At 44.5% G+C, this 27,044-nt stretch overlaps 1 protein-coding gene across 1 annotated transcript in view; it reads left to right on the top strand.

Annotated features, from left to right (window-relative positions):
• Nucleotides 1–139: 139 nt before the first annotated feature.
• lars1b (leucyl-tRNA synthetase 1b) overlaps nt 140–27,044 on the top strand; it is a 27,338-nt gene continuing 433 nt past the window's right edge. The window contains exons 1-32 of the mRNA XM_060056535.1: nt 140–288; nt 562–683; nt 1,013–1,100; nt 1,319–1,399; nt 1,748–1,885; nt 2,187–2,348; nt 3,834–3,946; nt 4,450–4,513; nt 4,669–4,757; nt 5,061–5,286; nt 5,675–5,762; nt 6,607–6,683; nt 7,228–7,281; nt 7,967–8,107; nt 8,776–8,853; nt 9,033–9,118; nt 10,044–10,109; nt 10,537–10,619; nt 12,321–12,459; nt 13,003–13,215; nt 13,889–13,946; nt 14,410–14,473; nt 15,405–15,588; nt 16,143–16,233; nt 16,887–17,027; nt 17,357–17,497; nt 19,833–19,943; nt 20,180–20,290; nt 20,633–20,737; nt 23,407–23,502; nt 23,796–23,928; nt 25,137–27,044. The exon at nt 25,137–27,044 is cut by the window's right edge and continues 433 nt beyond it. Of these exons, the coding sequence (XP_059912518.1) occupies nt 283–288; nt 562–683; nt 1,013–1,100; nt 1,319–1,399; nt 1,748–1,885; nt 2,187–2,348; nt 3,834–3,946; nt 4,450–4,513; nt 4,669–4,757; nt 5,061–5,286; nt 5,675–5,762; nt 6,607–6,683; nt 7,228–7,281; nt 7,967–8,107; nt 8,776–8,853; nt 9,033–9,118; nt 10,044–10,109; nt 10,537–10,619; nt 12,321–12,459; nt 13,003–13,215; nt 13,889–13,946; nt 14,410–14,473; nt 15,405–15,588; nt 16,143–16,233; nt 16,887–17,027; nt 17,357–17,497; nt 19,833–19,943; nt 20,180–20,290; nt 20,633–20,737; nt 23,407–23,502; nt 23,796–23,928; nt 25,137–25,342 (3,555 nt within the window). The 5' untranslated portion in view covers nt 140–282 and the 3' untranslated portion in view covers nt 25,343–27,044. The remainder of the gene's footprint in view (nt 289–561; nt 684–1,012; nt 1,101–1,318; nt 1,400–1,747; nt 1,886–2,186; nt 2,349–3,833; nt 3,947–4,449; nt 4,514–4,668; nt 4,758–5,060; nt 5,287–5,674; nt 5,763–6,606; nt 6,684–7,227; nt 7,282–7,966; nt 8,108–8,775; nt 8,854–9,032; nt 9,119–10,043; nt 10,110–10,536; nt 10,620–12,320; nt 12,460–13,002; nt 13,216–13,888; nt 13,947–14,409; nt 14,474–15,404; nt 15,589–16,142; nt 16,234–16,886; nt 17,028–17,356; nt 17,498–19,832; nt 19,944–20,179; nt 20,291–20,632; nt 20,738–23,406; nt 23,503–23,795; nt 23,929–25,136) is intronic.

Raw genomic sequence — 27,044 nt, 5'->3', positions numbered from 1 at the left:
ATTGCTGTTAGAATAACAATTGTAGTAATGAAAAATACATTTATCAATATCACTAGCTATCAATTCTAAAAAGGTATAAAAGAAAAATTGCGCTTGTAGACAGTGCGAATTAAAGGGAGTTTGACGTTGTTATTACAAACTACATTACCCACAATTCAGATGCATGTGCGAGAGCTGCAGATGTCATCAGCATTGTACCGGTGGCGTGGGTTTCCCTTGTCAAATCCTCTGTAATAGTTTCTTCAGACTAAAACATCACATAGGACCGCATCTGGCTTCACAATGAGTGTAAGTAGAAGGCAGTGTCTATGTTATATGTTTTGCTATCTGGGGTTTCAGCTGTTATAGTATACTATATAACTTGTATAGGGCTGCATACCCAATTTAACCTGCTAACTAAGTTAGCTCCAGTGACTAGCTCTCATGGTTCTGTATACCTACAGTGAATCAGACTCGGAGAGGACATAACAAATCGGACCGGGAGGGCTTGGGCTTGATTAAAATATTTTTTATATTTCCCATTGTCAAAAATCACTACTAACCAAGGCTTTTCTGTTCCAGGAGCGCAAGGGAACAGCGAAGTTGGATTATCTGAGGAAGATCGAGAGAGAGATCCAGGAGCAATGGGAGAAGCAGAAGACATTTGAATGTGATGCACCCACGACCATTGGGGAAAGCACCAAGTAAATATATGTTCTTAACCGGTCTTGTCAACTGTATTTCTAACCATGTCATCTAAATATTTCCAGTGCTCTTCGTTGAAAAAGGATGAAAATGTTGATTGCAAAAAAACAGATCAGGCACTTTCCCAGTCTGTGGGTCTTAATAGTCAAATGTGTGTGTATACATTGAAATATAGCTCGGACGTTTGTAATGGTTTATTACACACATGTGTCACTTAATTGCTGTGGTGCATTATTCGAATGATCTAGGAAGTAAAATGTTATAGTCATAGTAATAACACAAGAGATGTTTCATTACTATTTAATTCATTGTTTGCTTTCTGTTTCAGCAAAAACAAGTACTTTGTGACCTTCCCATATCCTTACATGAATGGCAGATTGCATCTTGGCCACACTTTCAGTATGTCAAAATGTGAGGTGAGTTTGCTGACGCTATGAGAAACAAACAACCAAACGGTAAACAATCTAACCAAAGAGAGCTTGCAGTTTTAACGTTTTAGTGTGGATATTTTTAAAAGGCTGATGCTGAAGAGTCCCATGTTGTTCCAGTATTAACAAGGGATTTCTCCAGTTTCCTGGCTTTTTTATATCAACTGAATGAATTGGCTGTAATACAACGGTCTATTTCATCACAGTTTGGTGTCGGTTACCAGCGCTTAAGAGGGAAGCAGTGTCTTTTCCCATTCGGCTTGCACTGCACAGGAATGCCCATCAAGGTGAGTCCATAACTCTCTTTATGTTTTAGCTATGTGCTTAGTCCATGTGTTCACTGTGCATGCAATACTATAATTTTGAGAATTGTATGCGATCGTGTGATTAACAGTGGAGCAATATTTATTGTCTTTGGTGAAAATGTGTTATGCTAAGTTATAGTTCTTTATCAAATAAAGACTACGTGTATGCATCTAAAATCAACTCAAGAGTAGTCTATACTACTACGAACAAAATCTCAAATATGAGTCTGGTTCAGTGCAGTGACTTGGTTCAGATGTGTGGCTATCCAGCTACTCATCGAGCCAATGGGGGCCTGCTGATTGACTTTGGCCATGTGTCCTCCATCACAGGCGTGTGCAGATAAGCTGAAGAGGGAGATGGAGGTCTATGGAAACCCTCCTGTGTTCCCTGATGAGGAGGAGAAGGAAGAGGAGAAGCCCGACTTCTCGGACGAGATCATTATTAAGGATAAGACCAAGGGCAAAAAGGTAACTAGACCAAGGGGTTCATTTCAGAATCATTTATGCATGCGCTTTCTTTTTCCCGAGTTGTTGTTTGAGGTATGTATCAATGTCGTTATTTTAGATCCGATGCCACCAACTATCTCCAAATACAGAAAATGAGACCGCAAGAATTAATTCAAATATTTGTATGTTTTGATTGGACCATTTAACATTTGAACCACTGACCTAGGATGCCCATCCACACTGAATTCAAAATAAGCATTGCAAAGAATGTGTCTGAAAATACATCTATACAGCTACTTACATACTTTCTTTACCTTTCTAGAGCAAAGCAGCAGCGAAAACCGGTACGGCCAAGTTCCAGTGGGACATCATGAGTTCTCTGGGTCTGACTGACTCTGAGATTGTAAAGTTTGCCAATGCTGAACACTGGCTGGAGTACTTTCCCCCCCTGGCTATCAAAGACCTGAAGCAGATGGGAGTTAAGGTAAAGCCTTAGGCCACTCATTTTCTGTCCAATGCACTTTGCATGAGTTAATGTGGTTAAAGTGATAGATTAGCTGCTACCATTGACTGCCGGAGTTGGATCCTGCTCATGTGAGGGGAATACACTTTCAATGCATTCCAAATAATGAAAGTCTTAGAATAGTCACTTATTCAAAACGAGGGCCAGTAACAGCATAACATTGTACTTGATCATTTTGCACTATTTTCAGTAGAGCCTGACCGATGTATCGGTTGACCTATCACAAGTATATCGGTGTATGTGTTTGCTGATATGAAAACTTAAGAACTGGTGTAGATTTTATACATGTAATTACCTCTACAGGTTTTAAAGGGAAACTTCACCCATTTCCATTAAGCCCACTCATATTTTTGAATGGTCGTGCATCATTCTTTTATTTTTTGGAGAGACTGGAGAGATCCGTATCGATCTCCAACACTTCCTGTTTAAGATGACGCAATATGACGAGTTTTGCGTAGAAGTAAATATGAAATGTAAGAGGGGAGGATTCTCGTAAGACTACAAGCACGGGTGGGACCCACTGACGCTACAGACCTATTAGAGCAGTGCCAGTGGGTGGGACTTCACCAGCAGAAACTAACATCCACAGCGTCTGAAGCTAAGCTAACAACGGCTGTTGATAAAACCGAAGTACAATGGCGGAAGGTACTGGATCTGACATATACAATAATAATAATAATAATAATAATAATAATAATAATACTCTTCACTAGAAATGTTGCGTGAAATGTTTTTCAAGCAGTCTTGCGGCATCAGTTTGGTAGATGGAACAGCGAGGTGTCCGATAGGCGGAGATCTAGATCAGCGGGAGTGGCCAGCGAAGCTGTGCATCGTGGTGCATGGTGGGAGTTGTTGTCTTCAATCCACCAGCGCCAAAAAGTCACTTTCTGCCTTTTCTCGGTCAAGACGGCACAAATTAGAATTTTATTTCATTATTCGACTACATATAGGACCCAATTTTAATATATATTCATGCCTCTACCGGTGAAATGCTCCTTTAACTGAGCACCATCCATTTAAAACACTCCAAACACTAACCGTCTTACATGATGTTCGGTAAAGGTGAGTAGGTACTCCCCACACTGTTAATTGGTTTCTTGGTTTTGGTTTCAATATGATGTTGCTTGGGCCCGAAGCCTTGATGGTGCATCAGCAGCAGATCCCAAGGAGCTGTTCCACCCCCAGGTTACAACTTGCCTATGTAGACCAACCACAACCTTGTGTTTTTCTGGCTGTCTTTTTTTATGAAGAGAATATTTGGAACATATTGTAGATAAACATGAGTTTAGACGGGGTATTTCTTGGTGTATGTAAGTCTGTCAAGCACGGTCAACATGTCCTTGCCAAACTCTTATGGAACTCATTAGTTAAGGGAAGGGATTCTTTGGATTTTGGTTTTATTACATTGTTTGCTTTCTTCTAAACTAATATGATATCTTTCACTAGGTGGACTGGAGGCGCTCCTTCATCACCACTGACGTGAACCCCTTCTACGACTCCTTTGTCAGGTGGCAGTTCATCACCCTGAAGGAGAGGAAAAAGATTGCATTTGGCAAACGGTGAGCTTACTAATTTGTTCCATCAAATGTATTTTTTTACTTTAGCCTACTACATTAGTGATCAGTCGTAAAAGGTAACATGGTGGAATATCTTTTCCTTGATTTGATACGAAAGACATGACAATCTAAACTTGACATGTTGCTGCATGTGGATTTTCTGAAGAAAATGTGTGCGGTTGCGTGAGCCAACACGTATTATAGATATAAATAATGATATTATAAATATTTATGTAAAAAAAGTATACACAATTCTAAAAATCTTATGAATAGTGCACTGTACTGATATACGGCCAACTTTTTGGAAGGGGTTTGGTGTAAATTCCTAAAAGTAGATGTGTCCGACTAAATAATTACTCGAAATAGGGAGGAGGAATAAGTAAAAAAATAATTAAGACACATAACATTAGTGTGGATTGCTTTGCATCCACTCTAATGATAAGAATACTTTTCCCTTAATTTGAAACAAAAACCTAAATAATTTGAACATCCCTATCTTTATGCAGATATACAATCTACTCTCCCAAGGACGGACAGCCCTGCATGGACCATGACAGACAAACAGGAGAGGTACAGTATAAATACTTGTGACAATTTGAAGATTTCCATAGTTTAGCTTCCTCTGTGGTTCAGGAGATTGTAACTAATCTATTTTTGCAAGGAGAGTCATGAAGATAACGAGTAGCCGTCAACTTGCCCTCGATTCCTTTTGTGACTATGTTTAGGGAGTTGGACCCCAGGAATACACTCTCATCAAGATGAAGGTTGTGGAGCCATACCCCGCCAAATTCAAAACAAAAGTATTTTACAGCAGGTAACAATAATAGTCATAAATCAAACCAGGTCCTTGATAGGATAGGACTATCTTTTACTATTGTTTTATAAATGACCATTTAAACCCTTTTTTCATGCTCTTATTTGTTTATGACTAAGCCGCAATCCAACAGTATCACTGAAACACTTACTAGCCGATGCATAACAAAAACATGTATTACAAGAACATTAATTTCACGCACAGTACACTTTTCACTCACTAACGTCATAACACAATCAACCAAGTGCAAAATAATACAATCCCTACGATGTTCACCACCAATGAAACGATGTCCCTCCACAGTGGCCTGAAGGGCAAGAACATCTTCCTGGTGGCCGCCACCATGAGGCCGGAGACTATGTTCGGCCAGACCAACTGCTGGGTGCGGCCCGACATGAAGTACGTGGCCTTCGAGACGGCCAACGGTGACGTGTTCATCAGCACGGCCCGCGCCGCCCGCAACATGTCCTACCAGGGCTTCACCAAGGACAACGGCGTGGTGCCCGTGCTCATGGAGGTCCTGGGACAGGTGGGTTTGTGTGCGCGTCTCTCACGACAAGCTGTTTATTAAAGATCCCATTGGCATGAACATTTATTTTTGAGGTTTTCCAACACTAATGGGTTTCCCTAGCCTACCTATGCTCCCCCAGTTGCTAGACATTTCGTTGGGTGTAAAACGAGCACTAGGCATTCTGCTCCGCCTTTGAAAAAACGAAGCTCACACGCACCGTTTTGGAATTTTCCCTGTATGTGTTCATAAGGGGAGATTCCACCTCCCCTTTCTCTGCCTTGAGTATGTTTGAGGATGATATCTTGAAAGCGATGCAATAAAATCAAATTGCATTGTCAATGTTTAATTTATTATCATTATTATTTTTTTCTTTTCTTATTGGATATTCTCTGTGCTCCCCTTCCAGGATATTCTGGGCTGTGCCCTCAGTGCCCCACTGACCTCCTATAAAACCATCTACGCTCTGCCCATGCTAACCATCAAGGAGGACAAGGGTATGACAAATATCATGATGTCAACTGAATTGGATGGAAGCCATTTTAACTGGGATTTAGTTGATTAGGTTTTCTACATTTTTATTTATTCGTGGACCTCATACAAATCAATGGATCGATTTGAGTTGCCTTGTTTAGATTTGACTAGCACCTTCCTCACACTGCTCTCATTAGTCCAGGTACATACCATAAAAGGCATGTCAAACTAATGTTTACATGTAGTGTTTCATCTCACCTATGTGCCTTTGCAAACAACGCAGGCCAGGGTATACCTTCCTCTCCTTTACTACACACTCCTTGTCTGAAATCACAATGGCAGCATTTAAATATAATGTCGTTTTTGACTTCTTCATACAACATGGGTTTAGTGAGGTGCTATCGGACTTAATGTCTTTCTATTCCCATATTGTTGAATGTATTGAACCTCAAAACCTTTTTATTTTTTTTAAATGGGAGGTGATAATGGGATTTTCAGATTGTCACTCGTAAAATATTTCAGCCATGACCATTGGCTCTGGATGTGCGTAATGATAATGATCATATTCATGGCCAGCTCCTCTAAAAGTGCAGCGCTGTAGTTTCATAGAGGAAAGGGGCGTTGAGGGAAGGAAACTCATTTCCTTGCTCCTGCTCAGGTGTCTGCCTGCCTAATGGTTTATTTTCACTGTATCTCTGTGTAAACATATGTATGTGTGTGTTGGGGGTTGAAACCATCTGCTTGAGTGTGCAATCTATCTGAGCCATATTAACAAAGAAAGCAAGCGTTCAAACCTCCCCAACGGTGAGGGCAAGTCCACAGTGTGTATGATAAAGGTGGTCTTCTGCTTATGGTTTGTCCCGCTAGGTACCGGCGTGGTGACCAGCGTACCATCTGATGCTCCCGATGACATTGCCGCACTCAGGGACATCAAGAAGAAACAGGTGCACTGCCATCTCACCCACGTTAAAGCAAAGTCGATTAAATTGGGAAACGGAAGCAGTTTGCGAAATGGGAGGGGGGCCCTATAAAAGTCTCAAAAGCAAAAGTGTTAGGGGGGCTATGGAAAAGTCTTATCACATAGTTCTGCCGTCTTAACACGTATCTCTCTTCATTCGTGTCTGCAGCGCCTCCTAATGGCATTACAAAATGATCCAACATTGCAGAACGCAATGTCGGTACAACCTGCACTGCAGACTGTGGCTGTGGAGTATCTTAAGTTTCGAGATAATTACTTATATGGAATCGTTGGTTGCAAACTCGTCAAAAAGAAATAAAAGATCATTATTGGATCATTTTTGATTCACCTCTATAAAGTAATTGTAACTAGGGCCCCTGCCAATTCCCACTGGGTATTTTGCACACTGAATGGAAGTAAACATGCAACTTCAATGTACGTTTGATTTTTCTCGACCACTACATTCGACGGAATGAGTTGTTTTTTGTGTGCATCATCCCCTATTGACCCGTGCTGTTGTTGTCGTTCAGGCCCTGAGGGAGAAGTACGGCATTGAGGACAAGATGGTGCTGCCTTTTGAGCCGGTAAGCTGATGTTCCGAGGTCGGAAAGGGGTACCACTAAGTCATGGCCCAGCAGTCCTATTATGCTAAGCTTTCAGAAGGGGACTTCAATAAGTAGATTTCTACAGTGGAAATTCTACAAGGTGTGGATTTAAAACCCTTGCAGACACTTTTTATAGTGCTGGGCTGGCAGAGTTTATGTTCTCTGTTTCACAATTCCCCACATCCAGTTACATGATTACCCTCAACTAATATGTAACAAAACAAAGGGAAATTAACCTCTCTCAAGTCAGACCTTTGTGACTAGGTTTCCAGCCTCATTGAAGATGGTTCACAAAATTCATATTTGCAGCTACAAATATATTTAGCATGCGGCCAAAATTTTCCCATATTTAATCCACCCTTGACATAACAATCAAATTGGCCATGATCCAACATTGCAGAACGCAATGTCATTACAACCTGCACTGCGGACTGTGGCTGTGGAGTATCTTAAGTTTCGAGATAATTAACTCACCATTAATTATTGATGCTCTAATTCAAATACAAATTAAACTGCAAATGATATCCATAATGTGTGTGAATGTACATAAATAAATAAATTCAACATCTTTTAGAATATCAGCTTCGAGCATTAAAACTCCAATGGGGACTTTTTAACTGTGTGTGTTTGTGTGTGTGTGTGTGTGTGTGTGTGTGTACAACAGATCCCCATCATTGACATCCCAGGCTTAGGCAGCCTCTCTGCTCCCCTGGTGTGTGATGAGCTGAAGATCCAGAGCCAGAACGACCGGGAGAAGCTGGCCGAGGCCAAGGAGAAGGTCTACCTCAAAGGGTTCTATGAGGGGGTGAGTCTCCACACAGTCTCCATGCTAATTGTAGTGACTATGATGAACATTGTTGTTCTTTGTGTAGATCACTCTTGGGCTGCCTGGGTATACGTGCGAAAAACGCAATGTCCAAATTAGGTTTCGTTGGGTTTAACACATGCTTTTGCATGCTTCACTTCTTATTGGCTGATACTGTATACCGGGAAACTGGTGATTTATGTGTTAATGCGACAAACCTGCCTGTTGAAAGTGAATTGAAGGGGTGTTAACGTCAGAGCAGGCAGCAATGCACCCCCAAAATGGGCAGTGGTTCCCCCAGTACTGTGTTGTTAAGGCAGCCGCCTTAACAACAATAGGGCCCCGCCTTGACTAGCAATGTATATTTAAAAAAATATATATATTTATTTTTTATTTTTTTAATAAATATTTTTTAATTATTATGCATTAACAAAGTAGAAAACTCTCGTAGGGAAAGAAAACATACTTCCATCAGTTGTAAAAAATAAAGATCAATAATGCATCAGTAATACTGTTACAACAATACAGAGTTTATCATATTTTACGTTAGAGTTTCACAATGAATATTAGCCTGGCCTTGGCTGGGCCGTCATTCATTTCCCGTCCTCTTCTCTATCCCGGAGTGTGGCCTCTTCTCTGAGCTGTCGCTGCTGTTGCCCTCTCTATAGATCATGCTGGTGGAGGGCTACAAAGGTCAGAAGGTCCAGGACGTGAAGAAGCCCATCCAGAAGATGATGGTGGAAAGGGTAGACCATCTGATCCTTCTTGTGTTCTCACTAATTTTGTTGAATCCAAAGTACCACATTGTCTAAATAGTTTTGCTTGACCTTGTTGTGTGTGTTCTTGAAAATGGCCTCACTGATCATCCTCCTGGAGGATCTGTTGTGCTGAGACTGATATGATGCCCGGTCTGTCTCTCCCGCAGGGCGAGGCTGCGGTTTACATGGAGCCTGAGAAGCAGATCATGTCTCGTTCGGGGGACCAGTGTGTGGTGGCTCTCTGTGATCAGTGGTAGGTGCCCCATCGGCCCTTTTGCAAACTCAAAGATTAACATTGCTTTCTTCTGTCAATCCTTTTTTAAATGTCCAGTATGGCCCTAAGTAGGGTTGCCGCGGTATACAGTATTACTGGTGTTACCGGTGTTCAGGCCAACACCGATAACTCTGTGTTGCACACCGGCAACACCGAGTTCTTTATTTTTTTTTCAGTAATAAAAAACAAATTCATTAAAAATAAATAATGTAATTATAATCAAGAAAATTAAAATGTGTTGAATAAGCCACAGTTCTGCTCTATGCGGAAGAGAATTGGCGCGCCGAATTGGCGAGATATATACAATTATATTATACTATTATATATAGAACGTTATAAGACGCCGAGAATTGGCGCGCTGCCAGCCGCTGTCACTGAGTGTGAGGGGAGAGTTGACGGAGAAGATGGCGGTTGACCTAGTTTCAAAGTTATTACCGTTTATACCGGTAATACCGGTGTTGACACGAGCGGATTACTCGGTGTGAAAATGTCCACACCGCGGCAACCCTAGCCCTAAGACACTTTGTACTGGGCCTCACTCAATGTTGAAATTATCAGCATTGGAACATCAAACTAAGACTTTTTAAACATAAAGACACACACTTAAAACTCGCCGTACACCCATCTCTGTTCACACTATCTGTGTAAAGATTTTTGCCCCGGCACTAGAGCTACATTTTTTGAACATATTTAATATTTATTATATTAATATTTCATAATGTTTAATACTATATAATTTAACCAAATTCCAATATATAATTTATTTTTGGATTTCTTTTCACAAGATGATTCAGACGCCCTTCTCCCTTACAGCAATTCCTTAATAACAGCAAATTCAGCCTATATTGATCTGGTAAGTTATTTTTTTATTGCTCATGCTTGGTGTATTTCTGTAATGTTCAAGGTATCTGGACTACGGTGATGCAGAGTGGAAGGCACAGACCAACCAAGCTCTGAAGTCTTTGGAAACGTAAGAATGTTTCTATGTCCCTCTTCTGGACATCACTGGTTGTGATGATCGTGATTTCAGATGTAACGCCTTGACATATCTTTGGCTTTTTAAGTGTGGGTTTGAGTTTACTTCACAATATGCTCTTGCACATGTGGCGATGTACCGTTGTCATAGCAACAACGCCAGGACAGCAATGCATGGATTGGCTTCAAAAATGTAACTTTTTATTATATGAAAAGTCACTGAAAATATTGTGATTTCCCTTGAAAGGCAGATAATCATCATATTGTATATTCAAAGATGCCAAGGCTCAAGATAACGACAAACACACAAACATGCACCTAGTATGTCAATGAGTGAGTTGATTGCTGCCCAAGCACGTTGCAGGGGGAGGGGCGCAGTACTGAGTCTGACCGACCTGCTCTGTACTGTGTGGACTGCTCAGGTTCTGCGAAGAGACCCGGAAGAACTTTGAGGCCACGTTGGCTTGGCTTCAAGAGCATGCCTGCTCACGTACCTACGGCCTCGGTGAGTGTGTGAGTGTGTGTGAGTGTGAGAGGGTGAATAGGCACCCATTAAAGGGGTGATGATGCCTTTTTGCCTTTTTGCCTTTTCCCTTTGCTTTAGACTGTTATATGATGTATACATGCTTTATGTTATGCTATGCTAGAAAAATCAAAAAAATAAGTCAGAGCCAGGGGGAGTATTCTCGCCCACCGAGAACGTCCCTCAATAAGTGCGTGAAGCGGCTTGTTTGCCCTCAAAATGTAACCCGCAATGTTTACAACTTCTCGGGGAGGTGAATTTGCAGAAACACGCACAGAGCGTTCAACCAACCAAGGCAGATTGGGCTACTCGGCAGGGGGGCCTTGCATCGTATGAGGATGTTTGTGACGAAGGGTGTCTCTTGGGAAAATTCAATTAAGATGTAACCATAACTTTATTATTAGTTAATTGAATCCACCCTTGCATAGACGGTCCTTTTCCCCTGGAGTTAACGCCCAACTCTCTCAAATTTGAAGGTGCTATGGTGCGGGTGTTATTTAGCTTTTGAATCATAACTGTTGACAAGAAGTCTGATACTGCATGATACAGCCACGACAATCCCCTGACTTGTTCTTATAATTGAAATTCCTATATTTGCCTTTCCATCTGAAGACATTCCCAGCGCCCACCCTCTAGATGTATTGAAATTATCTTGAATTCCTTTTGTTTTATTAACATCTGATTTAATGTCTTTGATGTGGCTAACCACAATGGGATTATTTTTTTCTAAAATAATATAATTCGATATTGTATATTATCGTGATGTTTCTCCAAAGTTGCTTTGTAAAGGCTGCCGATGTGTCTTTCCATGGAGTCTTTTTCCATTCAACTTAATGCTTTGACACCGTGAAATGTCATTCAAGACACACTTTCCATCACCTTGGAATGTTCATTGAACAGAGTCAAAGTGGAGATTTGGTGTTTGTGCAGTAGTCGAAAATGTCAAATGAACCCAAAAAACACTGTTGTAGATGTGAGACCAATGCATTTGTTAAAATGAATTTCACAGTGAAGTGAGAACTTGCAAGGAATTCCCTTATATTAAATGAATGGTTACAGATTTATCTTTGAAGAAAAAGAGTGTTGAGAGACAGCGCTGGCCTTCTGGTACTCACATATATAGCTTACCGATAAGGCCTTGGGTTTCACACACGGCATTATTATTGCTGGTTCCTTTGGACTACAGATGGAGACAAAGGGCTACCAATAAATCACCTCACTTACGGCTCTGTCTCTCCCCCATGCATTTATGTGTACACACACGCACACGCGCACACACGCCTCGGTTTCAGGGGTATAATGGACTCGCATAGTGGTGTGTATCGCAGCACCTGAGGCATCGTTCTTCTTCTAATCGACTACCTGACTACAACACTCCCTATCTCCCCTGAACCCATTGAGGTCATTTATTCATAGGTTTCACCTAAGATGTTGAAGTTGCTCTTCCCAGCTGCAAATCAAGCCTTTTGTTTCACTCTGTATATTTCTAACGAAATCAACAGTTGACAACAAATCATTGAAATGAGCAGACTAAAATCATCGGATTACGTTTTGTGTTTCTCTGTCTACGTAAATGCATGCGTGTGTCTCTAGGTAGTCACTCATGAACGCTTATTGCTTGCGGCTGTTTATCTCTAATAACACGGTATGCGTGCGTTTGTTCTCCCCTGTCGGTTGCTATAGGAACACGGCTACCATGGGACCAGCAGTGGCTGATTGAGTCTCTATCGGACTCCACCATCTACATGGCCTACTACACCGTGGCGCACCTGCTCCAGGGAGGAGTCCTCAACGGGCAGGGAGCTTCCCCGCTGGGCATTAAGTATGGAGCACACACACACTTATCAGAAACCCCATCCTCAAAGTACAGAGCATTTGGATGTGAAATTACAATTACAATTAGGACAATGTAAGTCGCTTTTATCCAAAGCGACTTACATCGGTTAATACACACATTGACACACCGACGTGTGTCTTAACCATGCAAGGCGACAGCCAGCTCGTCAGGAGCGGTTAGGGTCAAGTGTCTTGCTCAGGGACACATCAACACTCAGCTAGGAGGAGCTGGGGATCGAACTAGCAACCTTTCGGTTACAAAACAACTGCTCTACCTCCTGAGCTATGCCGACCCCTCCAAGTTCATGTTTGAATCCAACATTGGAGCACATTTTCCCTCCCGCGCATCGCTTTGAGGTCTCCTAGCAACCGTCCCAAGGATACTTATTTATTTATCTATCTTTTTGGTCTACTTTTATTTTTACAGGCCCCTGCATCAAAGCTTCTAGTCAAAGGGGGCCAGGCAGATGAAGTCGTGCAGTGAATGTCTGTGATCATGAGCCTCCATGCCTTGCCTCCCCCCCCCCAGGCCAGAGCAGATGACCCGGGGTGTGTGGGACTTCATCTTCTTCAAGACGTCGCCCTTCCCTAAGACCTCCATCCCCAAGGAGCACCTGCAGAAGCTGCGGCGGGAGTTTGAGTACTGGTACCCTGTCGACGTGCGCGTCTCAGGCAAGGACCTGGTGCCCAACCACCTGTCCTACTACCTGTACAACCACGTGGCCATGTGGCCAAAGGACAGGTGAGTCCTGGGACAGTGTGAACACGGTTAAAGTCAGTTCACACCTGTTTTGTTGACCTGTACGTCCTTTTGACCTGTTGAGTTGAAAGAAGGGTCCCACGTCCCCCGTACTGGCCCTTTGAACCCCACTGGGTTCAAAAAGGGCCCCTCATGGGGGTCATTTCTGTGGGTGGGAGGGAAGCGAAAAGCTACATAGACTGTCTGACAGACAGACAAAACAGGGATTGAAGAGAGGGGACAGGTGTGTGTGTGTGTGTGTGTGTGTGTGTGTGTGTGTGTGTGTGTGTGTGTGTGTGTGTGTGTGTGTGTGTGTGTGTGTGTGTGTGTGTGTGTGTGTGTGTGTGTGTGTGTGTGTGTGTGTGTGTGTGTGTGTGTGTGTGTGTGTGTGTGTGCGCGTGTGTGTGTGAGAAATGCTGCCTGACTTGGTTCTTTCGACAACTTGACATGATCCTCAATTGTGCTTATCAAACCTCAAAGTTTAGAGATGATATGATAATGACTTCAGTAGGAGGTTTTAGGGAGAGCCGTTTGCAAAACCGGCGAGACGCTTCTGACTCGAGTGCAGATCTAAAACGCGAGGTTAGGGCTCGCCATGTGTTTGAAATGAGGAGATAGAGGGGTTGAACAAGACGGAGAGTGAGAGGCTGAAGAGAACAATGTCTTCTCTCCGCAGTGGGAAGTGGCCCCAGGCAGTGCGCGCCAACGGACACCTGCTGCTCAACTCTGAGAAGGTACGATAGTTGGATAACAACTGTATTGACCCCCCCCGGAGGGTCAATTCCTTTGTTACACCAGCAGCAGTGGAAAAGCACAGGATACGATCCGATACAATAAAAACACCAAGTGCTAATGAAAACAAAAATAGCTGCTGAAGTAAATGCTAAAGTAAAGACAAACAGGGCAAACAAAACAAATGGTATAATATGATGAGGTAGTGTGTGTGTGTGTGTTGTGGGGGTTGATCCAAAGTGCCCTCCCAACGCGTCGGTCGGCAGACGAATCCCAGTTGAATTGTACTAGCTGGACCAAGGGCGTTTTGCTGTTGTTGTTTAATTAGGATATTTGTTCTGAATGTTCATGATTTAGCTTTTCCTCCCAGGTTCATTTAGTTTTGGATATCTCATTTGGCGTTTGTGTGCGTGGGTCTGCTCTGTGTTATCATTTGGCTAACATCTGTTTTTCTCCGTTTGGCAGATGTCCAAGTCCACCGGGAACTTCCTCACTCTCAGCGAAGCCATCGACAAATTCTCAGCAGATGGTACGCGGCCGCCTCCGCCGCACTGTCGGCTCACACGCCGCTTGAGGCCGGGGGGAAACGCGCCGACGTTGATTCAGCACGTCGATTTAACTCATTGATTCACGCCAGTGCAAGGGATTGGCTGTTAACGTACCGACACATGGCGTCGGGACGCGCTTCTCCAATCGCTAATGGTGACCTCAACATACAGCTTTATGCTTGCTATGTAGATCATGAACATGCCACACAGGACGTCAGCCTTGGCATGAAACATCAAGGATGGCTGGAAAACGTGGTGTATATATATTATGAGCAGGGGCATCACATGGCACGTGTGGCCAAAACAGCTGTGAGCTGTGAAAATGAAAGATGAATTAGAGGACAACAACGAAAATGGCGGGGAGATGCATTCATTGTTGAGCAGTTGTTAAGTTCTATGCTGACTGCTCTTAAAGGGAAACCAAACCGGCTTGTTTGAGCTTGCATTCTCGCTCACTTCTGGTACTTTTTAAAAAAAAATGTAATTCAGGGGCTGTAATGCTTTTCAGGCTTTTACTGTCTCCTCTCACTGCAATCAGATTTGGGATGTTGCTTGGTAACCCAATGCCACCAGTAACAGGATACTCTTGCATTTGTCTGCCTTTTACCCAATATGGCCATTTGAGTCCATAAGAGGCCTGAAACATTTACGGGATTTTGCTGACGCTTACCACCGCGACTTACAACCATTCATTCACGCGTTCACCCACCGACGGTGGAGTTAACCACGCAGGGCGACAGCCAGCTCGTCAGGAGCAGTCAGGGTGAGGCGTCTTGCTCAGGGACACATCGACACTCGGGGGGGATTGAACTAGAAACCTTCCTGTCAAACCGCTCTACCTCTGTCGCCCCTGAATTTCTTTGTGAGGCGAGTGCCTTAACCCCCCCCCCCCCCCCCCCTTGTCCTCCCCAGGCATGCGTCTGGCCCTGGCGGACGCAGGGGACACGGTGGAGGACGCCAACTTTGTGGAGACCATGGCGGACGCGGGCATCCTGCGCCTGTACACCTGGGTGGAGTGGGTGAAGGAGATGATCGCCAACCAGAGCAGCCTGAGGACGGGCAACCCGGACACCTCCAATGACCGAGTGTTCTCCAGGTACGCCCAGCACGGCTTTGTTTCTGAGGGGGCGAGGGGGTGTGTAGACGTACAACATGCCCTCACACAACACCTCAGTGTGAGGGCTGTTCGCAGAGAGGGTGGCAACATTTTAATGTCGTCAATAGAGGGCACTGAAAAGAGATAGTTTTGAAATGAGGCAATCGAAATAGGTCCACGCCCAAGTTTTATTTGGAGTTCTCCACCATTGAGTTTTGTATTTTCCGCACCTGGGTTTGACAGGAAAGATGGATTCACCGAACCAATCAGGGAAGAAAGGCCCCGGTCAGACATGAGCCAGGAGCGGTCTAAAATCGAAATAGTCTCGCACAGAGGCAGGTGCATCTCGGAAACAGATATTTTCACAGAGCATTTCACTCCCTCATAGCTGATGGAGGGCAATGCCGTTTTCCACAAATTACCCACAAATGATATCCATAAAGCATACCTCCAGCACCTCTGTAATCGCTGGGTTGTGTGTTGGCGTGTAAAGAGATGTTTAGGTAGGCGCAGTGGTGCATGACTTCTGTGTCTCATCTGTTTTCTCGTCCCAGCGAGATGAACGCAGGTATTCTGAAGACGGAGCAGCACTACGACAGGATGATGTACAAGGAGGCTCTGAAGAGTGGCTTCTTTGAGTTCCAGGTAAACAACGACGACGACAATAACGACAACAGCAAGGTGTTCTCCATGACCAACACACCTGGGAGCCCCCCTCACGCCCCCCCCCCTTCCCACTGGTTGATGCATGCCTCATAGCCTCACAGCGCCGACCGTATCCAAGGATCTATTGGTGCAGAGTGATGAAGGCCAGTCGGGGGGGGGGGGGGGGGGGGGGGGGGGGGGGGGGAAGGAGGGAGGGTATTAAGACGGAGCCTAGGGGGAGGGGATCCGGAGTTGAGGCAGAAAAGAGTTAGGTAAGGGTTCCCACGGTCATGCCATTGTAAATCACACCCTGTAGTTCAATAAGGCCGATTTGATCTATTATTGGAAATCAAAAGAGTCTGGCATTGGCAGAGAAAATGATGATGGTCTTTTATTGGGATTGTAAAGGGGCGTATATTGGGGTTTATTAAAGGGTGCATGTGGATTTAGTAAGGGAGATGTTGGAGTATAATGCAGTGCCATGTATTTAACAAGACTGCTGTTTGGGTTTAATAATCGTGTGTGTGTGTGTGTGTGTGTGTGTGTGTGTGTGTGTGTGTGTGTGTGTGTGTGTGTGTGTGTGTGTGTGTGTGTGTGTGTGTGTGTGTGTGTGTGTGTGTGTGTGTGTGTGTGTGTGTGTGTGTGTGTTAAAGGCGGCCAAAGACAAGTACCGGGAGCTGGCCATCGAGGGCATGCACCGGGACCTGGTGTTCCGGTTCATTGAGATGCAGACCCTGCTCCTGGCCCCCATCTGCCCACACCTCTGTGAATACACCTGGAGCCTCCTGGCCAAGGTACGGACCCCCGGGGTGGTATCGATGGGGGGGGGGGACCGGGGGATAGGTTGGAAGTACCGAGCCAGATGCTTGCGGTGGTTAAGGGTTGTTCTGGGTAACCTTCCTCACAAAACGATTGATGCGACTTCATCTTAAAACTGCTCGACCAGCTCGGGGGAGTGGACTTGGGTCTCTGACACTCGCTGAGCATGGCACCGACGTCCTGATATTACGTCCATTTGTGACCTTCAAATTGTGCCTCTTGCTGAATGATGTCATGCCCACACTCTGTCTCTCTCTCTCTCTCTCTCTCTCTCTCTGTCTCGCTCTCCATCTCTCCCCCACAGGGCGGCTCCCTGATGAAGGCGTCCTGGCCTGCGGCGGGTCCAGTGGACGAGGTCCTGATCCGCTCCTCTCAGTACCTGATGGAGACCGCCCACGACCTCCGACTACGCTTCAAAGCCTACATGCAGCCCCCCAAGAGCAAGGTGTGTGTGTGTGTGTGTGTGTGTGTGTGTGTGTGTGTGTGTGTGTGTGTGTGTGTGTGTGTGTGTGTGTGTGTGTGTGTGTGTGTGTGTGTGTGTGTGTGTGTGTGTGTGTGTGTGTCCATACAACCTCATTCCAATGCATCTTCACCTCATTGTGAAGAAAATGAATGTGTGAACTGATTTGGGTTTGTTGCCTGCCGCCGTTGCAGCAACCCAGTGCTGAGCCATGATTAAGGTGTCTTATTAAATTAGAGTGGGTTGCAAGAGAGCCGATCTCGTCCCTCGGGTGTAGCGCATCAACTTTGTGTTTGTCAGGTTGAAATTGGGAAAAACCGAAGAGGCGGAAAATGATTTCAGTTGCTATTTTTGGAAAAGCTGTGGAAAATCACAGGCTTTACCGAGGTAGCCACGTAGATCCCTACATTTTGGAGTCTCGATACTGTTTGTAGTATTTTTAGTTTATTTGGATGTACTGTGTGAAACACTACATTTAGTGGTTTGTGTGGCTGGTCTGTGGCCTATTTGCATTCAAATGGTCCTTCTCTGTGCATTGGCACAAAGACACATTTGAAAATAAATGCATCTTGTTTAACTATTCTTATGGGAACAAAGAGTATCCTCCTCTCCGTCAACACACCTTTGGTAGTGTCGTTTTAAATGGGCATGTGTATGTGATGGTTTTTTGCTTGTTTGTGTGTTCTTGAATGGAAAATAAACAGGGTAATCTTGCTGTAATTAGTTTATCCCGGTCTCTTAATATGTAATTATCTGTGCTAGACAATGAGGCCCACTCAACCGTTTTTTATCTGCAGTATTTCAAACCCAGGGACGACAGAGAAGAGAAAGGGAAAGTATAACTTTGATGAGAAAATTGTTACCTAAGGTGCTTCCCCGAGATGCAGTTAGAAAACAACATTTGCATATATTGACCTACTATGATGTCCTGTCTTGGTTGCCACACTACAGTGTGTCCAGTCTGCTCTGAGATGAAATAAAGCAGGTATATCATTGTGCAATGCTTTACAATTGTCCTGTTTGACGTTTCAATTGATGCATTACAATTATTATAATTAATAAAAATGCATTGTGGTTTAAAAATGTAGCAATGCCTGCTGTCAGGTGCAGCTGAAAGACTACCTCCATAAGCCGGATGCTATTCTGCAGCTGTCTTCCCAGGGGGGGCTCATGTTGTTATTGTCTATGCTCAGACATGAATGTCTTGATGGTACTAATGAACAGCACAGCACGTCAGTAGTAGCCTGGGAACTAGACAATCTCGCAAGCTCATTTTTCAATTTCTCTGCAGATAGTCTTGCTCCCCTCCCCCACACACAAATATTTCTACCTGGTAGACCGACCAATCACAACCATCTAATCGAACATGAGGCGGGATAATTGCTACTGATTCCGCCATCGAGACAGTATTAAACAAAACGATATACTTTTACTAAAGGAAGGAGAGCGCTGTGCTCCGTGCAGAGTCACCTGTTTCGTTGCTACGATTGGTGGTGGTAGGCCTATCGTATTGCAGTCGTTCTGGTCTAAAAATGCACGGAGAGGTTCCAGCCACAGGGCAGTTTGTAATTCATCCGGCTATGCCACTAGTAGGGCGCAGTGAAAGAAAATAAGGTTGTTGAGTTCTTTCAAACTTCTTCAGATTTCCGCAACATGTAAAGGTGTCATAACGTCAAGAACGGTTGATAGTTTCTTAAGATAGAATGCTGTGGGGAAAAAGGTCTGGGTCCTGGGTAAGGGTTGAATCTCTGACTCAGAGGCCTGGCGGTGGACAGACTCAGTTAAATCCTTCTTACTCTGTGTAGCGGTAAACCCACGGAGCAGCAGAAGCCTTTTGGAGGTTAAGTCCTCACACCTGTGTCATCGTGTTGAAAAACACCGGTGATGGTTTCCCTAAGAAGGAAATTAGATTAAGCTTGGCAGCTGTCATGTGAAATTAATTTATGGAAAGCCAGACTGGTATCCATGAAGGGCATACAGACTGTGCATGTGGGTGTGGTTGTGTGAGTGTATGTGTACGCGCACACCAGTCTGGTCATCCAAACACATCGGGCATCCAAATATGCTGTATAGAAAGTATTTGTTATTCTGGCATTCTCATTTGGATGGGCCGTACTGGGTGGCTCTTGAGAAAACAGAGCGCATCTGTTGTAGTGGCATGTCTCTTGAAAATAAACTCTAGAAAGTCAGCCTTCATTTACACTCCGAGTAAGCCGTGGCCACATCTGGTGCAACGGGTATATTATGGTTGGATGGGTCACTAATGTGTATCTTTTGGTCTATACTAACTAACCACCCTGCGCTCTCTCCCACATCATAGAAGGGAGACTCCCGGCCTCCAGGCAGGCCGTCTCACTGTACCATCTATGTGGCCAAGAGCTACCCGCCATGGCAGCACTGTGCCCTGTCCCTGCTGGGGAGGCACTACAAGGTACACACACACACACGTACACACACACACACACACACACACACACACACACACACACACGCACACATACACACACGTGTAAAGGTAACTGTGTTAAGGGGCTGTTATGCCATTTGTTAAACTGCATTGCAAATATATGCACCCTTTTTTATGTGTTTTTTTTTGTGTAGCCGTCTCTGTGTGTGTGAATGTCTCTCTCCATGTGTGACTAAAGCTGTGCTTGTCTTGGGGCTCAGGAAAACAAGGGGGTCCTCCCTGACAACAAGGTGATCTCCGTCGAGCTCGGGGCAATGCCGGAGGTGAAGAAGTACATGAAGAGAGTCATGCCCTTCGTGGTCATGATCAAGGTACGGCTCACCCTAGTTCTGCAGAGCTTCACTCACTCAACCCATGTCGCCGACTGACTGAACCTGGAGGTGTTTTTACACTTTCTTGCATACATTTACATTCAGGGCATTTAGCAGACACGTTTATCAAAATATATATTTTTCAGAAGAAAGATAAAAAATATATCGCTGTCGGTACACTAGGGATGTTCATAGCACTACCAATCGCTAGGTTAACCCATTCCCGTGTACGCAACAAGATAGCTAGGGTAAGATGCTACACACCTAAGTCGTTATTTTTTTCTGAATGAACTCCTTGAGTGGTTGAAACGGTGGGGGCTCTGACGGCTTGTGTCCTCTCAGGAGAACCTGGAGAAGATGGGCCCGCGGGTGCTGGACCTGGAGCTGGAGTTTGATGAGCGCAACGTGCTGACGGAGAACCTGGTCTACCTCACCAACTCCCTGGAGGTGCGTCGTCCTGGGTCCTCACCGAGATGGATAACAAGTGTATTAATCCCCCGCCGGGGAGATTCCCAGCAGCAGTGGATAACACGGGCAAACACAATACAATGCAAATACAAAGTGGTGCTCAAGAAAACAAAGATAGACGCTAAAGTAAATGCTAATGTAAATGCTGATGTCAAGAAAAAACTTAACAAACAAGGCTAACCAAACAGAAGGTGTAAACAATATAGAGTACCAGCACTTCACAGTACAAATGTGAACAAAGTGGCCCAGTGATCAAGTTTATATATTAGGGGTGTGCATCTCTTCTTTATAGGACGATCCGATACGTATCTAGATACACGTGCTACGGTACGATACAAGGACGATACATTTTAAATATGGAACGATGCGATTTGATTCAATGTTCTAACGATCCGGTGCGATTTGATGAGATATGAATCAATCTGATAGATGCAGTTAATGTTTGTTGAAAGTTAACACATTCATTTTCTATTAATTAAAATAAGCCTTCTATAATAGAGTAATTGCCTACTATCAAATATATATATATATATATATATTATAGGGACCATGGAATCTTAATTTAGAACTACAGGTTTATATATTTGTTTATTTATAGACTTGATCGCTGTCCTACACAATTAAAGAAAATAGCAAAGCTTTTGTCAATATTCCCCTCCTTCTAATAAGACCCAAAGGACTTCCACACGTTTTTAGTTCAGATTCGCTGGTGCACTGAACATATGGCTGTTATTCGCGCACTCACAGGGCGCACGCGGAGACGCAGGGCGCAAACAAACACAAACACAGATGCGGATCCGCCGCATCCTAAGGTTTAATTTTCCCGATCCGTATGGAAACGGATTGAACCGAGTTGACTGCATTGATATCAGGTTAGAGCTTCACTCAACCGTTTCGCAACGTTTTAAATCGGTGCATCAACAGATTCTTGGTCATTTTAAATCGATACAGGGGCCCACATATCGATCGCCTCTGTGTTAATCCAAACGCATACCGATTCCTATCGGTGAATCGTTACACCCCTAATATATATATATTTATTACACGGCTCTTCTCAATGCTGTAGAATGCTCCGTACACTTGCATAGGCCTTCCAGACTTCCGGCAGTGATTTCTCTTTCGGTAATTGACTGTTGCATGTAATCATGTACGCATATAATGACCGCTGTCAAGGAATGTGAATTTTTTGCCTCTGATTCACGTCTTTGCTATCGCTCAGCAAGTAGTCGGGTAACTTATCAACCCCAGCGTATTCGGTTGCTAATCGTCGTCAACCGACGCTTGACTTACGCTGACTATTTCTCTGCTGATCAACACTACGACTTGTAAAAAGAAACGTCGTCATTGTTTCATTTTGGCGAGTAACCGTGTAATAAGCGGCAACGTCGCCGGTCATGAGCGAAAATAAGCCCCTTCAGGGTGAACAGGACACCGACGCGGAGCTGAGGTGTCTTGTCTGGGCTTATTTTCCCGATAATGTCTGGTATCTCTCGGCTTATTTTCCCGATAATGATCGGTGTTCTATACATTATCCCATATATATATAGATAGTTATATCTCTATCTCTATCACTATCTCTCTCTCATATCTTCAAACATATGCTGCGGTTATTAGCAAAAGAGCATCTGGGGTTTTAACTCATCTCTCATCACCAATAATATCTACAAAATCTTGGGCCGAGTCAAATATAATTAGGTTCTATTTGAAATGTTTCATGGTTGAAGACGTAGAGATGCATCAGTATAGGCGATGGGATTTCAGTGGAGAAACATTTTGTCTAGGTCAAATAGGTAAACCCTTATCGGTGTGTGTAAACATGAGTATGCTGCCACGACTTCCATATTTTTGGAAGGAAAACGAGTGAGTGTATCTAGGCCAGTGTTTCACACAGTGTAGTGGTGCAGGGAGAGGCGATGGGAGGGATAATTGAATGTATTGTAGTGAGATGAAGAGCTCGATCGCACACTGTATGAAACACAGGCAGAACTAAACTCAATTTAAAATGTGTTGCACACAAGAGCTGTACAGATATTATTATGATTTATTTTTACCAAAGGGGTGGGGGGGGCTAACAAAAAAAGTTTAGAACCACTGATCTAGGTAGAGTAGACGTTTTGTAACCCATGTGGCTTAGACATAAGGAAAAATCCCAACACACGCTATTCATTGTAAATTCAATATGTTTTCATCATGCATTTGTCGTGAGCAGACATATGCTCCCATATTTCTGTGCTCTCTGTTCTCTGGCATGGCTTCTGTGGGCGGGGAGGGTTGGCCGGATTAACACTAATCCAGTTGTCAGCCGTCTGATAACTGCTGGGCTCACAATCAACTCCATCAGTCATTCATGAATCAAGCCACCAAGTCGCAACTCAAACAACCCCACTGTCCGCCTGGTTTCTTTGTTTTGTATTGACCTTGTCGAGACTCGCACAACGTCCACGCATGCTGGGGCTCAGCCAGCAGGGGGCTGGAAACCTGTCAATAAGTGGTCCCAGAAAATGCATTGCTGATGTGCATGATTAATAATCCACCATCTATTTTCCATATGCCTTGGTTTCTCTCTCGCACTCATGGCTCTATGTCTCTCGCTATCTTAATCCCTCTCTCATCTCTTTCTGTTTTTTTGTCGTGTGTGTGTTCTCCAGTTGGACAAGATTGACGTTGTCTTTGCATCAGAGGGGGACGACAAAGTCAAGGAGGACTGTTGCCCAGGGAAACCCTTCAGCATTTTCCGAACAGAGGTGTGTGTGTGTGTGTGTGTGTGTGTGTGTGTGTGTGTGTGTGTGTGTGTGTGTGTGTGTGTGTGTGTGTGTGTGTGTGTGTGTGTGTGTGTGTGTGTGTGTGTGTGTGTGTGTGTGTGTGTGTGTGTGTGTGTCTTCATTATTCCCTGTCATTAAAAAAACAACAACTTTGATCCGGGTGTATAACTGAGATACGGTGTGTCCTAGTTGCTCAGTGGGCTTGTGTATTCTCAATAAAGCGGTGTGTAACAACTCAACATGTGTAGTTCATCTTATCTCTTCTCTCGCCCCAGCCCGGTGTGTCCGTGTCCATGGTGAACCCCCAGCCGTCCAACGGGCTGTTCTCCACCAGCCTGGACATCAGACAGGGAGACACCAGGGACAGCGTGGTCCGGCGGCTCGCCAAGATCAACAAACTCATCAAAGGCCAGTGCTTTGAAATGCCTTGCTGAAGAATTGGGCTATATTCATTATGCTAGCTAATGTAAAGTACAGGGCCAGGCTTCTTTATAATGTTTGACCAAAAAAAATATTTTGACGCCTGTCAAGAATGAAAGACAAATCAGTGTACTGTTTTTCTTTAGTGAAGAGATGACGTTGTTCTGTAGTGAAAAGATGACGTTGTTCTGTAGTGAAGAGATGACGTTGTTCTGTAGTGAAGAGACAACGTTGTTCTGTAGTGAAGAGATGACGTTGTTCTGTAGTGAAGAGACAACGTTGTTCTGTAGTGAAGAGATGACGTTGTTCTGTAGTGAGGAGACGACGTTCTGTAGTGAAGAGACAACGTTGTTCTGTAGTGAAGAGACGACGTTGTTCTGTAGTGAAGAGACGACGTTGTTCTGTAGTGAAGAGACGACGTTGTTCTGTAGTGAAGAGATGACGTTGTTCTGTAGTGAAGAGACAACGTTGTTCTGTAGTGAAGAGATGACGTTGTTCTGTAGTGAGGAGACGACGTTCTGTAGTGAAGAGACAACGTTGTTCTGTAGTGAAGAGACAACGTTGTTCTGTAGTGAAGAGACGGCGTTGTTCTGTAGTGAAGAGACGACGTTGTTCTGTAGTGAAGAGATGACGTTGTTCTGTAGTGAAGAGACAACGTTGTTCTGTAGTGAAGAGACGACGTTGTTCTGTAGTGAGGAGACGACGTTGTTCTGTCGTGAAGAGACGACGTTGTTCTGTAGTGAAGAGACGACGTTGTTCTGTAGTGAAGAGACGACGTTGTTCTGTAGTGAAGAGATGACGTTGTTCTGTAGTGAAGAGACGACGTTGTTCTGTAGTGAAGAGACGACGTTGTTCTGTAGTGAAGAGACGACGTTGTTCTGTAGTGAAGAGACGACGTTGTTCTGTAGTGAAGAGATGACGTTGTTCTGTAGTGAAGAGACGACGTTGTTCTGTAGTGAAGAGACGACGTTGTTCTGTAGTGAAGAGATGACGTTGTGCACGATTAACATCCAAGGGTCTTTTTAAGGAAGGTTGGGTTCTCTGCATGGTTAGCAGTCTAGAATATTTTTCTCTTTATGAGTTTGCTAGAAAAGAACCGAAGAGCTTTGATGCAGATTTACCGTAGGTACAGTGTCGGTATCCATTATTTTCTTCAGCCTAGTAAAACCCTCTACCCATGTGTGCGTGTGCTGCAGATCTGTCCCGGGTGAAGCTGATGCGCTACGAGGACCCCCTGCTGGGGCCCCGGCGGGTCCCCATCCTGGGCCGCGAGGAGCAGGGCAAGCTGGCCCTCTCCGACAAGTCCACCTTCAGCGTGGACCTGGGGGAGGGACGGGTCACTGTGGCCGACAACGGCCTCTCTGTGGACATAGGGGACACTCTGGTGTACCTGGTTCAGTAGACACACACACACACACACACACACACACACACACACACACACACACACACACACACACACACACACCCCCCTACCTACCTTTATATTTGGGGCGGGGTGAAGCATCAGCAATCGATTTTGAAATACTGCATTTTAATTGGTAGTTTTGAGCCAGCACCATATACAACTGACCCATTCACTCTTACCCCATATAAGTGTTCATGGTGCTCGCAATCATGGGCTGTCTTCGGGATGGGTGATTCTGTTTTCCATGCATGTTTTTCACCCATTCTGCCCGGTGAACATTGGTTTCGGTATTCGACCGCCATATCTTTTTGTCATGTGACTGCTGGTTGTGTATGGCGTGTGCACATTGGTGTGTCGACGGGGTGAGCAGGTCCTAGCTGACCGCTTCATGAGCTTCCTGTTACAAAACCGACGGCTGGTCCACGGCACACCAGGTGTCCAGGTGGTTCTCTCCCAACGGTTCGATTTCACAGAGAACCGCAGAAGATCGGTTCTATTAACGACATTCGTCATGGTGAACGTGTGTGTGTGAGGGTGCGGCACCCGCAATCTGTTCATGGGTGGAGCCCCCCCTCGATGTGTAATGAGGCAGACGCGTGGAGCGAAAGGGACACTCGTACCACGGACGGCTGCATTGTGTCTTAAGATCAGACAACGATGTGGGAGAAGATAAATATAGAAAACCGTAGCGTTCAAAGAACTCTTTGTTCCATCAGGTTTTTGAGCATTGCAAACCATTCATGTCAGGGTCTGTGTATTTGTGTGCGCGTGTGTGTGTGCACGACCAGGGGAGAATCCTTGTGCTCTCTTGAATGCATCCTATGGCTTATAATGTTTTTTTTTTTTTTTTTTACATCCAATTTATCATGAAAGGAGGCTTCGTCAAATGGCGGTTTTCTAACTGTTATTAGACTTGTTCTTTTCCTATGAAACGGTGACAATAATAATAAAATAAATCTTCAAATATTCACGTGGTTTCTTTTGTTCGGCAAAGGAGAAAGATTAGCACAGGCAATGTCACCGGTTGTTTGTCCAGCAGGGTGCGTCTGTCCCAGTACTGACGTCTCACAAGCCGACGCCCTGATGCACGCAGTCGTGGTGCGATGTATGCATGTATATGTCCTTTATTTATCTTAAAGGGTTAGGCCTACTAGTAATATTAATTTGTCGGGAAACCAAAACCACATAATTATAGTAAGGTTTAGAAATGAATTACTGAACGTGTGTGTGTGTGTGTGTGTGTGTGTGTGTGTGTGTGTGTGTGTGTGTGTGTGTGTGTGTGTGTGTGTGTGTGTGTGTGTGTGTGTGTGTGTGTGTGTGTGTGTGTGTGTGTGTGTGTGTGTGTGTGTGATATGTGCATTGTGTTAGGCAAGCGCCTCCATATAAAAAAACAAAATTTATCCAAAAAACGGATGATACTTAGTTCAGGGATGTGAACTGATACCTCTTCACGACGTAATGAACCTTCTTGAGGAGGTGTGTGTGGGAGACGCACCCTCATCGCACCCCAACTCTCCCTCGCTTACATTTGAGAGACACCTCCCCCTATGTGTGTGTGAGAGATGAATGGATAAATGATGGTCTTCCATAGTGTATGTTGTTTAAGCCTCGTTTAGACACGGCCTCATTGACAACCCCTTTCTGTGTGTGTGTTTGCCGTTGTACCTGGCAGACCTCCCTGCTGCTCCTCGGGACA

Source organism: Gadus macrocephalus, chromosome 7 (genome assembly GCF_031168955.1).
Source record: "Gadus macrocephalus chromosome 7, ASM3116895v1".
NCBI classification, from domain to species: Eukaryota; Metazoa; Chordata; class Actinopteri; order Gadiformes; family Gadidae; genus Gadus; species Gadus macrocephalus.
Note: the sequence above shows the minus strand (reverse complement) of the source record. Positions and strands in the feature narration are given on the sequence as shown.